The sequence below is a fragment of the Prionailurus viverrinus genome, chromosome B3, assembly GCF_022837055.1.
Source record: "Prionailurus viverrinus isolate Anna chromosome B3, UM_Priviv_1.0, whole genome shotgun sequence".
NCBI classification, from domain to species: Eukaryota; Metazoa; Chordata; class Mammalia; order Carnivora; family Felidae; genus Prionailurus; species Prionailurus viverrinus.
The window spans coordinates 132,567,363-132,583,303 of NC_062566.1; the positions used below are offsets into that span (position 1 = coordinate 132,567,363).

A 15,941-nucleotide genomic window follows, 5' to 3' on the forward strand; every position below is an offset into this window, starting at 1 on the left:
TGGTTCCAGTGTCCTGCCTGAATTTTAGCCCAGTGATAGGGAACAGAGCAGAGAGCTTCGAGTCAAAGCAAGCTGCCCCTGGCGGTGTGGGGTCCCACATGGGGCTGTGGACCTGGGTTACACCACCGGTGTCGTCTGTCGGTGCTGGGCCATCTCAGGCCTGTCACACTCAACCTCTCTGAACCACGTGTGTAACAGGGAGGTAATTAATCACGACAAGAGTGATGATGACGATGGTGACGATGATAGCTGCCCTTTAGGGAGCCCCTGTGAATTGTTGGGAGCACCCCACCCTCCTAAATAATATTACTGAGCATTTACTCTGTGCCAGGCACCATTCAAGGTACTTTACTCACTGACCTCATTTATCCTGGAAGTGACCGTATGAGCTAAGGACTTTATCGCATTCACTCGTCGTAACAACCCAGCAAGGTGGGATCCCTCTGCCCCGGTTACAAAACACAATTGGCTGATACCTTTCCCTGAGGCTGGTCTTCAGGATAAAATGAGATCACTCGAGTAGTAGGGACCCCATAAACGGTGGCCGTTGATGTCTTGACCACCGTGGTGACTGCAGCCCACTTGCCCTGCACACGCAGCACGCGGGCATTCTGGGTCACGAGGTCACGGTGGAGTGACCTTTGTCAGCGTTGGGTGTAATTTGATTGCAGACTAGACCTTCGCAAGGGAGCCAGTCACCCACAGATGGCTCAGCTGCCAAAACCACCGGGCTGCACTGTGGTGACCCTGCCGTGTGTGTGTGTGTGTGTGTGTGTGTGTGTGTGTGTGTATTTTGGAGGGGAGAGACTGCCTCTTCTCTGAGCCCAGGTGATGCTCATGCTGAAGCCAGAAAAGACTCCACCAGTGGAGGAACCTGCCTGTGGACATTCCCAAGGGCACAGCGGGACTCTTGCCCTCGAGGGACCCTTCTAGGCGGATGTGTACCTCTTGTCCCGAGGTACTAGGAGCTGGAGCAGGGGTGCAGACCGCCAGCTCTCCATCAGGACTCAGAGCAGCTCAGCGGATCCCCACGATGCAGACTTCTGGGCCCTGCCATCCAGGGCCTGATTCAGCAGGTCTAGGGAGGAGCCCCAGAGTTCCCTTTTAATTAATAGGGATACTAACTTGCTTGTGAATGTGCCTTATAATCTGCCTTTTAATTTAATGTATTTCATGTTCTCTATCCTCCCTTTTTCCAAAAAGAAAAAAAAAAAAGTTTTAAGTGGTTTGCAAAGGTGATAGAGATTAGAAGTAAAAGAGAAAGAATAGTTAAACACAAGGGCATCAGAAGCGAGGCCCAAAAGGTAAGTTGTATGCCAGCCACAAAAGGCACCCTAAAAGAATGGTTCTGTCCCACACTGTGCGGTGAAATCGTCTGGGCAGCTTTTAGAGACCCTGAAGGCCCAGCCCAGCCGGCTTATATCAGAATCTCTGGGGTGAGTGAGGCCCAAACATCAGGGTTTTTAGAGCCCTTTAGTGGGGTGCGGGTGGGGCTCCAGTATGTAGCCAAGACTGAGAATCTCTGGTCTTAGTGCTATTCTAAATTCAATTTGAAAGATGTCTGGGGCACCTGGTCTTGTCCAACACAGACCATTTCTTAATAGATCTGTCTTTGGTGGGGCGCCCGGGTGGCTCCGTGGGTTAAGTGTCCAACTTTGGCTAAGGTCATGACCTCACCGTCCTTGAGTTCGAGCCCCGCGTCGGGCTCTGTGCCGACAGCTCAGGGCCCGGAGCCTGCTTCGGATCTTGTGTCTCCCTTTCCCGCTCGTGGTCTGTCCCTTTCTCTCAAATACAAAAACATAAAAAAAATTTTTTTTAAATCTATCTTTGGTGTTGAGCTTTAATCTCATAAGGTGCCTTTGCTAAACTGGAAATGAAATAGAAGATAAAAGCCTCGGGTTAAATGTCCTACAGAGATGGCATCATCTGGCGAGCACAGAGACCAGCTACTGGGTGCTGCTTTCCATGCTATAGGTGGGCAGGGCATTTTGGCAGGTGGCCGAGAGCGGAATGCCCATGGAATGTCACATCAAATCCCTGAGCCGCTCATGGGAGGTCAGCGCGGAGAGGGCCATTAATGCCGCATGCCCAAGGAGTGAAGTGCCCGGGACTTGCCTGGCCGTGGGCCCTGCGGCAGAAGCTGCTGGGAACACGGCTTTAAACCTTTGTTGGGCAGCCCTCAAAAGGGGCCTGGCCCCTCTCAGTCTTGGGGAGCAGAGGGAAATGGGGCCTGGGAATGGAGGGTGGGTAACCAGGGAAATCGCTCTGAGAGTCATGAATCCGAAGCAGATTTGGGGGGAACACAAACTGTCCATATAGGAGGTTCCGGAGAGGACCCGCCTTGCTCCCTAGTCATTCTTAGGTGCTCCTTCAACCTCTCCTCCAGCTGGGGCCAGACTGCCAACATCGGGGTCCACTTGAGGCATCTGGGTGTGATCGAAGGATGCCAAGGGACAGTCCCCGCCCTGCCACTCTCTGGCAAGCCACTTCCCATCTCTCTCCTCTACAAAATCAGGAGTTGTATGAGATCAGCGATTCCCTCAAAGCTGTAGATGGGCTGTATCTGGTCTGCTCAGGGAGCTTTTCAAAGGTAGAGGCTTAGCAGTACCCCCCCCCCCCGCCCCCGCCCCAGATTCTGGTTTAGTGGTTCTGGGATTTGTCATTTAACAAATAGCCCGGAATGACTGTGCTCTACAGGCCAGTACAGGGATCCCGTGGGCCTGGAGATTCCAGCCCCTTCCTTCTCTTGCTTTCTTGGGATCTCTCTCTCCAAGATAAACCACGTTTGTTTCCCGGGACAGAAGGGAGATAACATGTCTTGCCTGTCACCGCTGCCTGACTTGGTGCTTTCTCCCATCTCTTGGCTTCACTAAAAACTGAAGGCTCCTCCAACCTGGGAGAGAGTGAGCACAGACCTGCTGGGTCCCTGCTGTGTGCCTGGCACTCTGCTGGGCACTTTATTTCCATTCCATAAGCCACATATATCCATTACACCAGTCCTAACAGCAACCCCATGAGGCAGCTGTAACTATTTTACAGAAGAGGAAAACCCTTCTGAGGTTCAGAAACATGCCCCATGGCTTCAGCAGGGATTCAAACCCAGGTCCCTGTGACTTGCAGCCTGCCCTGCGGTCCAGAGAAGGCAGGGTCTCCTCTGTGGGGGCAGATTGGGTGGAGAGGGCATCTTTGGGTGGCCTTAGGTACAGACGGCCTGCACAGCAGGGCCTGGGGCTGCGGGGGTCCGTCTCTTCGTCTCCACTTCACTCTCTGGGATGTCACTCTCACCCCCTTCTCCCTCTGCCTCAGCAAACACAGCCAACACCCCCACCAACGCACACAGTCTGTGTTTTCCCCTCTTCTCTCTGTCTGACGGCAGGCTGTGTTTCCCAGAGTGTGTCGTCTGGGGTACACGGGATGGAATTTTATGTAAAAAGCTTTTTTTTTTTAAATCAGTTGTAAATTGGCAACTTTAGCAATTTAGTAGTGTGATGGATGTTTCCTTCTGAAAACAGATTTTCGGTAAACATGTCTTCAGAAGAAAATACTCAGCAATGAGGGTAGAGACGCCTGAGATCAGGAAGAAAGTCTGTGAACGAAGTTTAGAAAATGCTAGTTGAGTGGCAACTGCCGAGCCCCGGCGTCCTTCAAATGCAGCTGGGGGTCTCTTGCCTCCTTGGAGAGTCTTCTGTGACCCCACCAGCTGGGGGTGGCGCACGTTTAACAACTGGCTCTATGGGGAGCAAAGGGGGCCCTGATATGTTGTGGCCAGCAATTTCCGTGGTGTAAACATTCCCACCATGGCCAATTTCCAGCTGCCCGTGTGCACAGTCGGCTCCCGTGAGCGGGTTCGAGTCGGCTCTAGCACACCTCTGCCTCCAGGCCCCCTGAGTCCCTCTCCTCCAGGGCTCCTATGGAGCCCAGCTCTCCACACTCTTCCATTATGTCATGAGTTCGTGTGTGTGTGTGTGTGTGTGTCTTCCCTCCCCCGAGATCACTCCCGGAGAACTTAAACTTCTCTCGTCTTAATCCAAGTGTGCAGCAGATAGTAAATGCTCAATAAAGCCTAGCCACTATCATTGGCACTGTCTGTGTTATTGTATCATTGGCACTATTCAGATTATTGGATGTATCCCCTACGTGCTTGCTAACGGCCTGAGAGGCTATCTTTTTCATTTTTATTTTTTTAAGTAGGCTCCGTGCCCGGTGTGGGGCTTGAACTCACGACCCTAATTTCCAGAGCTGGATGCTCTACCGACCGAGCCGGCCAGGCTCCCCCTCAGAGGTTACGTTTGCACCCCCAACAGAAATATCCCTTGGCCCCGACTCCTATCCTTCCCCCTGAGTGCAATTCCCGTAGAAGCGACTTTTGTAGCGGGTCAGTTCTCGCCGCCTGCAAGATGTGTGACCTCGGGCAAGTCACTTGACCTCTTTGTGCCTTAGCTTCCTCGTGTGATGAAATGGAGGTAAAGGCATCTACCTCCAGAGATGTGTTAAAAGGATTGTTAACAGCAGTCAGAGGGTGAAGAAGGTTAATCAGGCGACGCGCTCGAGCTTGCCGGCTACTGGGGAGTCCCCTCCTTTCCACCTGGAAGGCGCCCTCCACCCTGACCCCTCCTGAGCGCCCCCTGGTCCCGTGGGCGGGGCGCTCGCGGCCCCCGCTCCAGCGGCGAGCATCGGTGGCAGGGCCCGGGCTGACCTGTAGTTGCCTTTCTTGGAGGCGATGTGCAGCGGGAGCATGCCGTCCTTGTTGGCCTTGTTGGCATCGGCGCCCTGCGACAGCAGAAACTCCACCACATCCTCGTGGTCGTTCTTGCAAGCCTCGTAGAGGGCGGACGCGCAGTCGCTGGCCTGCGTGTTGATGTCGGCGCCTGGCCAAGGAGAAGGCGGATCAAGGAGTGACCAGGGCGGTCACTGTCCTGCACGGTGCCAACCGCCGTGGCGCATTGGATCATGTAACAACCACTCTGCGACCCTGAGACTGGAGGGGGGGGAGGGGCGCTCTCGGAAATGAACAGCTGCCTCGCTGCTGCCGGCATTTCCTGAGCACTTACTACGCGCCAGGCACCCTGCCGTAGGGGAGCTCTCTCTCTTTGCATCCACGGCGTCACTCCACGCAGTCAGTCCCAGCTCTTACGTGCGTGTTGCAGACGAGGACACTGAGCACAGAGGACCCACGCAACTTGCCCCAGGCCGCTGGGGTCATAAGTGCGGAGCCCAAACCTGAACCCCGGGGGGTCTGACAGCGGAAGCCCCGGCAGCTGGTCTGATGGCAGAGGCCATGCTCTTCCCCCTCGCTCCATGTGAAAGCATCCAGACCCTGTTCTGAGGAAGCCACCCAGCTCTAGGAGTGCAGAGCCCCCCAATAAAGAAAGACCCCAAGAACCGCCTTAATTGGGATTTGTCCTCCTCCGCCCTCCATCGCAAGGAATACGAGAGGGATTGCTTCCTGTCCCCTCTGAAGAGGGCACTACAGCCTGCTGAGAGGCAAGGACTCGAGGACAGACCCTATCAGCCTCATTTACAACTTCCCCATCTCCTTCTCAGAGCCCCACGGGTTTCTCTGAGAAAAGAGGTACGGTCTCTTCACCAGTCCCTCCGTATTCTGGAAGGAAAGAGAGCTGAGACAGCAGGAAAGTGTCAGTAAGGGCCGAAGTCAAAAGCATCCGTTAACCACAGCTCTGCTCTGCCTGGGCATTCTGCTTATCTCAGGCTTTCTGGTAATTTTCAATTTTGGTAACTGATTTCTGGTCTAGTGGAAAGAGACGAGAACTAGCTGCCGTTTCTTTTCAGGGCTTGCGAGCCCTGTGGCCTCGGGCAGCCCCTAGGGACCACACTTTTCCCATCTGTAGACCAGGAAGAATAGTGCCTACCAGTCAGTGTTGCTTTAAGAAGATAAAACATGTTACTATCTGCTATGGACTGGATATTTGTGTCCCCTCAAAATTCCCAGGTGGAAACTTGATCCCCAGCGCGATGGTGTTAGGAGGTGGGGCCTTTGGGAGGTGCCCAGGAGACGAGGGTGGAGTTGTCATGAGTGGGACTAGTCCCCTTACAAAGGAGACCCCAAAGAGCTGCCTTGCGCCTTCCACCACGTGAAGACCCAGGGAGAAGGTGGCCGTCTGTGAACTAGGAACAGGCTCTCACCAGACACCGAATCTGCCGGCACCTTGATCTTGGACTTCCCAGCCTCTGGGACCGTGAGAAGTAAATAAGCACCTGAGGCTGTAAGCCCCTAGGCGTATGGTATTCTGTTACAGTGGCCCAAACAAACTAAGACAATCTCCCTGCACAGTGCTGGGCACAGAGAAGGTACTCAGCAAAGGCCGGTTCTCCAGGACGGAAGGGCTGGGGCACAGAGGCTGGTTCTGCCCCCCCCACCCCCCCACCCTGAGGGAAAGCCAGTGAACGGGTCCAAGTTCTTGAAGTCAGGCTCCCTGGAAGCCTGGACCCCGCCAGCAAAGCCGCCCGCTCTCACAAGAAAAATATTTGGCCTTAAAAATGGACTCAGCCCACAAAGGGAGCGAGACCCTGACTCAGACTGTCGGCAGGAGAGCTGGACAGATGTTCAGAGTTGGCCGGTTCCCCTTGCCGGCTGAGCACCCTGCCCTTTGCCCAGTCTCCTTGCCTGGGCTCCCAGGACCCTGCCCGTGCTCCTTTGTTCTCATGCGGGTCGGTCCCGATTTGTCCCTGGCTGCAAGGAAGGGCCCTGGGTTTGTTTTCTCAACTGCTCAGGCGCGTGCTGAGTAAGTGGATGTTTATCCAAGCAAAGTCCCACGATGGTAATTCTCGAGGCCTGGGGTAGCATGGCCAAGTGAAGAAGCGTGCAGTTTGGAGTCAAATGCGTGTGGTTGGAACCAGGCTCTGATGTGACCAACCATTTCACCCCTCTGAGCCTCAGTCTCCTTATCTACTGAATGGGATGAGGACACTCTCCACCTCTTACGGCTACGGAGAAAATCCCATTAGCCTATCCTGTGCTCGCGCTTAACACAGAAGGTCCTCCACCAATTACTTCAGCTCAGCCCGAGGGTCTGGCTTGCTCCTGGCCTCTCTGTCCGGAGGGAGGGAGGTTCACCTCCCACAGAGAGAGAAAAGAAATCGAAGGGGTTCTCTCGGGGAAGAACGGAAGGACAACACCCTTTAGCCAGAACAATGCCTCCCGTTGTCCCGGGGTCTTCTGTTCACGATGCGGGCAACATTGTTTTATTTTCTCCCGATAACGTGACTAAGATTTTCCACGGGCAGAGAGTGCCAAGACCCGGGGTTCAAATCCCAACTCCTCCGCTACTTCGCGGCGAGACCTTGGACAAATCACTTGCCCATCCTGGTCCTTGGTTTCATCACATGTACACTGAGGAGGTGACCTAAACGCTGTCCGAGGTTCCTCCTGGCCTTGAGGTGTGATGTGGGTAGAAAGAGTAGTTGCAGTGTCAGGAGCCCCGGGGTCTGGCTTGTTCCACCACCAGTTTGCTACGTGACTGCAGATAAGTCACTTCCCCTTCCTGGGCCTCCGATTCCGCATTCGGAAAATGAGGATGTTGGGCTAGATTAGCGACGGCACGTGTTTCACGCCATTCCTCCCGCCCCGGCCTGTGCCTCGTTGCAGGCGTCGCCGGTGGATCCCAACACGCTTCCCACCGAGCTTCCACACAGCCTCAGATCCCTTCTCAACGCAGGCCCCCAACAGGATGCTATTCCCAGGTCAGAGCATGACCTAAGCTCGCCTCCCCTTCGACGTCTGAGGTCCTCCCCGGCGCTGCCCCTCGGGGGCTACGTGACCCGGGGACCCTTAGCACTCACCGTACTTGGCCAGGAACCTCAGGGCCTCCAGCTGCCCGCTCTGGGCGGCCACGAACAAGGGGGTGATGCCATAGGCGTTCTTGGATTCCACCTTGGCGCCTCTGCTCACCAGGATCTCCATGACCTCCAGGTCGTTGCGAGAAACAGACTCGTGCAAAGCGGTCCAGCCTCGGTTGCAGCGGTGATTGGTGTCCGCGTTGTACTGCACCAGCATCCTCACCGCCTCCGCGTTCTTGCGCTCACAGGCTGCAGCCCAGGCACAAAGAAGCGAGGTGGTCAGCAGGGCCCTGGCCGGACCCGGCCGGCCGAGACTTCATTCATTTATTTGTCCGTTCACCCGTTCGTCCGCCAGACGTTCCGTCAACAGACATCCACTGGGTCTGTCCCGGGTTCCGGTCCCTGCACTTTACCCAGGATGCACACCTAAAATAACAGTCTTACTCATAGCAGTAATATTTGCTGGTGTATGTAGCACAGATTAGGTGGCAGGCACTCTGTTCAAAGCACTTTCTGGGCCCCTCCGATATAATTCTCCCAGTCACCTATAAAGGATGTAGTGCTATCACCCCCCCTTCCAACAGAGGAGGAAAATGAGGCACAGAGACGTTAAGCGACTTGCCCAAGGTCACACAGATAGTGGCAGAACAGGGATTCAAACTCAGGCAATCGGGCCCGGCGTCTCTGTCCCTTGGAATGTTCCAGGGTGTCCCTGACTCCTCTCCCTCTCCAGCGCTACAGGCTGCAGGTCCTCTACATCACCAGAGCCAGGAGAGGTGGAGGGTCCCAGAAGCCCCGCTCAAAGCCCTTCCTCAGGCTACACACTTAAACTGAGGTAAAATCTGTCTTCTGCGTACAAGACAAAGTCTTGTCGAGTCTTCTCGATCTGCTCACACCTCCCTCTTAAGCCTCATTGCTTTCTATTTTTATTTTTTTTAATGTTTATTTATTTTTGAGAGACAGAGACAGAGCACAAGTGGGGGAGGGGTAGAGAGTAAAGGAGACGCAGAATCCGAAGCAGGCTCCAGGCTCCCAGCTGTCAGCACAGAGCCTGACACGGGGCTCAGACTCATAGACCGTGAGATCATGACCTGAGCCCAAGTCGGATGTTTAACGGACTGAGCCACCCTGGCGCCCCAAGCCTCATTGCTTTCTAGAACCTAGATGCACCGTTGGCTCTGGTCCAGGGTTATCACCAGGGAGGCTGCTGGGCTCTTGTCTAAATTTACCACTTCTTCAAATCAGGCAGGGGTGAGGGCAAGAAGAGAAAGGGGGCTTCCTGGGTAGTGTTTCAAACAGCACCCCAGGCAAAGCTCCCCACCTCTCGAAGCCTTGGTTTTCTCGCCTGTCAACCAGAGATAATAAAACCTTCCTGAGAGGACCTTGTGAGAGTACTGGGTGAGGGAGTGCATGGAACACTCTAGCACAGTACTTGGCACGTGGGAGAAGTGCACTCAGCACCAGGACCCAAGCCTCGGCTGAGAATTGCCCAGTGCTCTGGAAGCTCCCTTTGGGCAGCTCGGCCTCTAGGTGATGGCTCTGGTGCCCGGGGAGACACGACTTCTGAGAAACACTCCCATCTCGGGTCTACAGTGGACCCAGTTACCAGCTGCCAGGCACCTGCTTCCCGTGGAATATTCCAGGTACTGGATACCAGTCACACAGGAAAGCAGGGATGTCTGTCGTTTTTCAAAGTGTAAAGGCCCTGTCATATTTGTATGTGCAAGACCCAAGCCTGATTGCTTAAGCCCGTGGGCATGAACTGGACGCTTTATAATGTCATAGTTTAGCATATGAACTGTGAGGCAGCTAGCTTGCTGAGTTTAAATCCCAGGTCTGCCCCTTGCTAGCATGTGTGAAATCCTGGGTGCCTCATTTCATGTCTCTGTGCCTTAGGTCCTCATCTATAACATGGAGATACCTCCCATGTAATGCCCGTCTCCTATGTAGATGGATATTAGGGTTAAATTGAAGAACAGTGCGTGGCACAGAGTAAACACTCAGTAAATACCAGCTATTACGATGGTTCAGATTTTGCTAGAGATGCCAGTGTCCTCAGGTGATATATTGAATGAGCCAGGTTAAGTTTCTGGTTTGTTTTAAATGTCCTGGAGGTACAGATTTTCTTTCATACCTCTTTGCCTCTGCCTATGCTGTTCCCTCTGCTTGTCCAGCTGGACACAGCCTCCTGTTCCAGCTCAGCTCCGACGCCCCCTTTTGTGGGTGCTCACCCCCAACGCTAGAGCCCTCCCCGATGCTCCCAGGTGCATCATGCCGAGCTCTTTGTTGCCTGGCTGTTTATGTTGTCTGTGTGTCGCTGCCCACTGGGCTGGGAGAGCGCTGGGGCACCGATCATAGCTTTTTGTTTCTGGGCCCTCAGCGCTCCTCGGCGTGCCGGGGCCCACAGGAAGACTTGGGTAGCATGGCCCGTAGACATCCGCCCTTCACAGGAGACCCCTGGCTGGGGAGAAGGGGGGCTAGGGAGGGAGTTATGCACTTTGGGAGCGATGTTCCCAATTGTCCACCTACCCTCTGGACCCTTCCCCAGGGAAGCCCACTGTGGGGGGGCTCACCTTTGTAGAGCGGGGTCTCTCGGGACTTGTTGGAGATGTCAGGCTCGGCGCCAGCCTGGAGGAGGAATTGGAGGCAGTCCAGGTGTCCCCTGCACGTCGCCAGGTAAAGGGCCGTTTCCTCCTGCAGGGTGCGCTGGTCGATGACTGCAGGGTATGCTGGGGAGAACAGACAGGGAGTTCGTGAAGGGGGAAGACGCTTGCACCTTCCCAACTTCTGCCCAATTCCAACGACAGACATGTGTGGCATCCACCTAAATATACCATCCATCCTTTGGCCCGGGACTCCGTTGCTCTCACGGGGCTGCTTCAGCTTCCCACTTGTATTATCTCAGCTTAGATGCCACCTCCTCTGGGAAGCTTTCCCTGGTTGAACCCCTCTCCCTCTCTGAATGACCCTGTCCTTTCCCACCAGCCACGGCCAGAAGCTCCGCCTCCTACAACTGGTTCTGCCCTAGAGTATGGCGGGCTGTCTGGGGCTCATGCTCCTTCAGGGCAGAGGTAAGTCCTGTCCGCAAGTGTTACCTTATCCACATCTGGCTTGGGGGCAAGGCGAGGCTCCGAGAGGAGGCATGATTTGCCCAGGTTCCCACAGCTGTGGGGGACAGCCTTGGCGGGGCATAGGCACAGCTGCGGTATTTTCCACACCACATCAGCCCCTGGAACATTCTGGAACAAGCTGGCAGTGGCTCTCCCAAAAGTCAGCCCTCCCCCACTCCTTTTCTAGGAATTAGGCTCTGCTGTCCTGAAAGGCCCAGAGCGGTGGCGGCAGGGCGGGTGGGGACAAGCCACTTTTCTCTCCCAGCGTGGTGACTTTAACTCTGCCACGGGGGTAAGAATCTTGCCTCTCACCCTCCCCCTGCCCAAGACAGTTGACGCTCCGGAAAAGAAGGAGCCCCACCCCCAGTCCTGTTCCCAGCCCTGGCTGCACCCGGAGCCGCGGCCTCACCTTGCTGCAGGGCCTTGAGGCAGCTCAGCTGGCCGTAGTAGGCCGCCTCATGCAACGGCAGCCAGCCCTCCTTGTTGGGCTCTGCGAGGTTCTTGCCCGCCTTGATCATAGCCTTCAAGGCCTCTTCATCACCTTCCTTGATGGCCTTCAGCACCGGGTCCACAGGCCTGTGACAGCAAGGGGCGGGGCACTCCTCAGGATCCAGGCGGCAGAGGAGGGGCGGGCCGCTTGTCTCCCCACAGGGAGAGGGAACGCGGGGCTGCTGGTGGCCGGGGGCAGTGCTGGCTGTGGGACCACTCGGTCCTGCTTGGCCCCTGCTGGTCTGGAACAGGTGCTCAGCCCCCTGCCGGCAGTGTCCTCCTCAATAAGGAGAATAATCCTTCCTAAACCACATGGGCGTGCCCTGGAACTCGGCCCCGACCTTGGCCCTGACCTTGGCCCCTCTGGCTTATCCATCCACCAGCTATCCATCACAGCTTCCTCAGGCCTGTCAAGCGCGGCCCGCAGGCCCAGGTCAGCCTCTCCCTGCCTCCGGTCATAAGCCCTCATGTAACCACTGGCCTTTGCGTGTCTCTGAACAGTTATTTGATGCTGTGTCCCCCGATGGACTATGAGTCCCAGGAAGACAGGGACAGCGCCTTTATTTCTTCCATCTCTCATGATTTCATTCTCAGGGCCTAGCTCAGTGTCTGGTCCATAATAGGTACTCAATAAATATTCAAAGAAAGGAAAGAAAGAAAGAAAGAAAGAAAGAAAGAAAGAAAGAAAGAAAGAAAAAGGCAGAGAGGAAAGGAAGGAGAGAAAGGAAGAAGGAAAAGGAAGGAAAGACGGAAGGAGGGAGGGAAGGAAGGAAGGAAGGAAGGAAACTTCCAGAAGCTAACGATTATTTCACTCGTTCATCTCTTCTATTCCCTTCCATTTCCAAAAAGATGACCTCTCCCCTACTAGCATTTTGCTTGCTTCTTTGGGAATTTTATTTGTATCTTGTTCAAAACATTCTTTGCAACGGCCTCCTTTGTGCATTTGGAGGACAAACTGGCCTATACAAGTAAATGTGGGGGCTCCGGTCGAGCCTTGCCAGTGTTTGGTCCCCCTGCGAGCAGCCCAGGACCCGGGGTCCTTCCACGCCTTTATCTCCAAGTGGGCACCATGTAGGGAAAGTCTACGACACATGGCAGGCTCGTTCACTTCCACAGATGGAAACTGAGGGTCTCTTTTAGACGGGGCTCCTTGGTGGCCAAAAGAAAATTAGGGAAGGAAGCCCTCTGTCCCTGCGCCTTGCAGGGCTGCATTTAATGTTACACCGAGACCACGTCTACCAAGAGGATTCGGGCAGACAGTGCCGGCCCCCAGACGGATGGATAACTGAGCTGTTTCAGTGCAGTGTGCTAGCACTTACCGGGAACCTTTGGGGCCAGTTTGCACATCAAGCAGCTTTGAGACGAGAGTCCCTCAGAGGGGGGCTCTTTCCAGTGAGCATGTCTCTGGGGTCTTCCCTTCCTTGTTCCTCACCCTTTACCCTCACCCCTAGAAGCTTTAGCTGCTGAAAGACTTCCATCCTTGAAGGACTAATACATATGAAGCCTGCACAGTCTTAAACTTCTGAATGTCCGAGAGATTTCAGGGCTACTATGAATGACAACTTCTTTGCTACTTCACTCATGCATTCATTCATTCATTCACTGAGCTCCCTTCCCTCCACCCTTGCGTCAGTGAGGACCAGGACAGCTGTGAGTCCCAGATCCACTCCTGGGGAATGTTCTGCATAAGTGCTCCCATTTCCTAGATGGAGAAGGTGAGACCGGAGGCAGGCCTTGTTCCCAGGGCACTCACCCACGTCAGGGGGCAGGATGGGCCCCGAGGGTCCACGGGGCCGGCCCCTTGACCCTCCCAGCTGCTTCCTCCGTCGTGAGCGGCACTTCCTCCTGACTTTCAGCCCCTCCGGTTATTAATAGCTTCAGAGCACAGATGCCGGTTAAGTTACAGACCCACGAGCAAACGGGGCAACTGACCAGATAAGCCCCGAAGTCCCCATCAACGCCATCACTACCACCTTGGTGAGTTCTTCTGCCAGAGCAGCCCCTGCTGGCGTCAGGAAGAGCCCCGCTGGGTACGTATCCCGGCTCCCCTGGCAGGTCTCCCGTGGGACCCCAGCTGAAGGGGAAGAGAGGAGGGCTGGCTGTTCTCGTGGACGGGGCGGGGGGTGGGGGTGGGGGATGCGCAGTCTCATGAGAACACTCCCAGGACCTGCCGCCCAGCCTGGCTCTCGTCCAGCTGTGGTGCAAGGACCCTGAAGCTCTCGGGCGCGCATGCCGACTGCTGCTCTAGGAGCTCAGCCAAAGCCCCGCCCTGAGGTAGGGGGAGGCTGCTGGGGGTGTCAGACCATCAGAGACCGAGGAGCTAGACACGACCCCGGAGGCCGCTCTGTCCTCTCCAACCTTCTCTCACAGAGAAGGGAGATTCAGAGAGGGACAGCGACTCACAGGCAGCCACACAGGAAGGGGCAGCAGTGCCGAGACCAGAGTCTGGGGCGCCCTTTTCCAGACCGTCAGAATTCCACCCACAGCCCCAAGGAAGCCGGGGCGGCAGGGTTTGAAAAGAGCTGGGAAGAGACTCAAAACACTGGCCCATTGCCTCCTCCCCTCTCTGCAACATAACTGGAGCAAGGAGGTAGGGGTTCCCGCGACGGGGGGCCCCTCTTTTGCTTTTAGCTGCTTCTGGGGTCGATACAGGGGGGCGGAGAAGGGGCAGCACGGATCTGTTTTCCAAGGACGCACCTAGCCCAGCACCCTGGTGCCGGGCACACAGAACCCCTCCTGCAGCCCAGATTATTTCTGGATTTTACCGCCTGGCACTGAACAAATACAAGCAACGAGGCAAAACAAAGACCACGGGCGTGAGCGTGGTAGATATGCTCAGATACACCCATGGTGACGCAGGGGGGAAACTGAGATAAACAGAAGGTGCGGCTGACTCATCAGCTTCGGCTCGGAGTTCCTCTGGGCTTTTGTGGGGGGGGTCCTAGGGCCGTCTTCCACGGGGCTGCTCCGTCCCCCGGGGCCCACGTGGGGGGCATTGCGGGCTCAGTCACAGGCACAGCCCTGCTGACAGTCTTGAACTGAGTCTGTGACTGCTAAGCTCAGCTCAGCTGGGTCTCAGGGGGGACACACGTGGGAGTGGTGTGCCCGGGAGGTCCCTCCAGGATGCCCCCCTTCCTGGGGTCTGCTTCCCACTCCCCACCCCCCGCTAACCCTAGGTGGAAGAGTGAACTTGCACGGTCTCGGGGGCTGGGGGTCACTTACGCCAGCTGGGAGTTCCTGTATTTCTGCATGACCCCTTGGAACAGGCCCATGGGGCCCGAGGCAGGCGAGTTCTCAGGAGGCACAGTCGACCTGGAGGGTGCAGGGCAGGAGTGAAAGAGGGAAAAATACTCTGCATAAGAGAAGCGGGTCATGGCCGGAGGCAGGATCCAGGATGGAGGGATCGCAAGGGGAAAGACTGACAGACAGACACAGGGCTCTGAACCAAAGCAGATGGCCGGGTCCTCTCTGTGTGCTGGACACAGCTGCTGTGTCTCCGGATTATTTTTGGCCCTTGGAGGAAGCCCTGGGAGATTTAAATGACCATATAAGACAACAATGAGGTTAACCTCATCCCCGCCCCCACGGCCCCCTCCCCAGCCAACCCCGCAGGAGGCAGATACGAAGCAAGGTGACATTCTTCACCAGAGAGGATGTGAGAAGAGTCAGCGGCAGGTCCCTGGATGGAAGGGGCTCAGTCTCGGGCTGGCCAGGCTGGGTCCCAACAGGGATGGGCAAGAGGTTCTTGGAGGTTGCCGGGGGGACAAGGGAGCGTGGCTGGGAAGCCAAACCACGTCTGGACTCCCGCATCCGCCTCACCGGGTCCTCGTTAGAGGGTCCTGCTGTCCCAGGAACACGCAGGACAGAAGTTACAGCAAAAGGCCATCGGGGGGGCCAGGGCTTGGAGTCAGACGGACACAGGTTCAAATCTAGGCTCTGGCACTCTCCGGCCCTGTGACCTCAGACCGGTTGAGCTTTTCTGGGTTTTAGTTTGCTGCATAACCCAGTGTCGGAAGCTGTGAGGCTGGAGCGAGTGAGCTCAGCTGCGGTCCAGGCACGGGGGTGCTTGGCACACGTCCGCCACTAACTTGATCATGATTTCACTTCTCCGAGCCTCAGTTTCCCCACCCCCTTGGGCTTTGGTGAGGATGGGAGGGGTGAAAGGGGGTGTGGTGGCCACGCCACAGATCGAATTGATTGGGGTGCCAGGTGCCATGGACACTCCAGGAGGCCTGGCCTGGTTCCCCCGCACCCCTCGGGGGTGCTCCGTGGGACTGAGGACATTGCTACTTGTGACCAGCACCCTGTGGTGTTTGCAGGTGCTAGAACTGTGACCCTGAGGAGGCCCACGCTCCTCCAAGATAGGCCAGAACCTGCAAATTTTGTGGGTGCCCTCAGCAAGGCCAGGTCATGGTGGAGGGGGGCGGAGGCAAGGCAAGGAAGCCGGCCCGCTTTGCTTTGGCCATCTCCGCGCGGGGGGACCGCCAGGCCGCCACCTTCATTCTCTTCACTGTCACTGCCTTCCTCCATGCTCTTCTGAGTGTT

At 55.9% G+C, this 15,941-nt stretch overlaps 1 protein-coding gene across 8 annotated transcripts in view; it reads right to left on the reverse strand.

The window, feature by feature from the left end:
• ASB2 (ankyrin repeat and SOCS box containing 2) overlaps positions 1-15,941 on the reverse strand; it is a 42,456-nt gene that overhangs the window by 7,244 nt on the left and 19,271 nt on the right. For 4 of the 8 annotated variants that reach the window (XM_047862492.1, XM_047862493.1, XM_047862495.1 and 1 more), the window contains 5 exons: positions 14,619-14,708; positions 11,317-11,483; positions 10,371-10,526; positions 7,801-8,046; positions 4,697-4,868 (listed from right to left, as the gene is read on the reverse strand). In XM_047862492.1, coding sequence (XP_047718448.1) covers positions 4,697-4,868; positions 7,801-8,046; positions 10,371-10,526; positions 11,317-11,483; positions 14,619-14,708 — 831 coding nt within the window. Of the gene's footprint in view, positions 1-4,696; positions 4,869-7,800; positions 8,047-10,370; positions 10,527-11,316; positions 11,484-13,149; positions 14,587-14,618; positions 14,709-15,041 lie in introns of those variants that run through there. The other 4 variants (XM_047862497.1, XM_047862491.1, XM_047862498.1 and 1 more) reach the window with 4 other exon arrangements.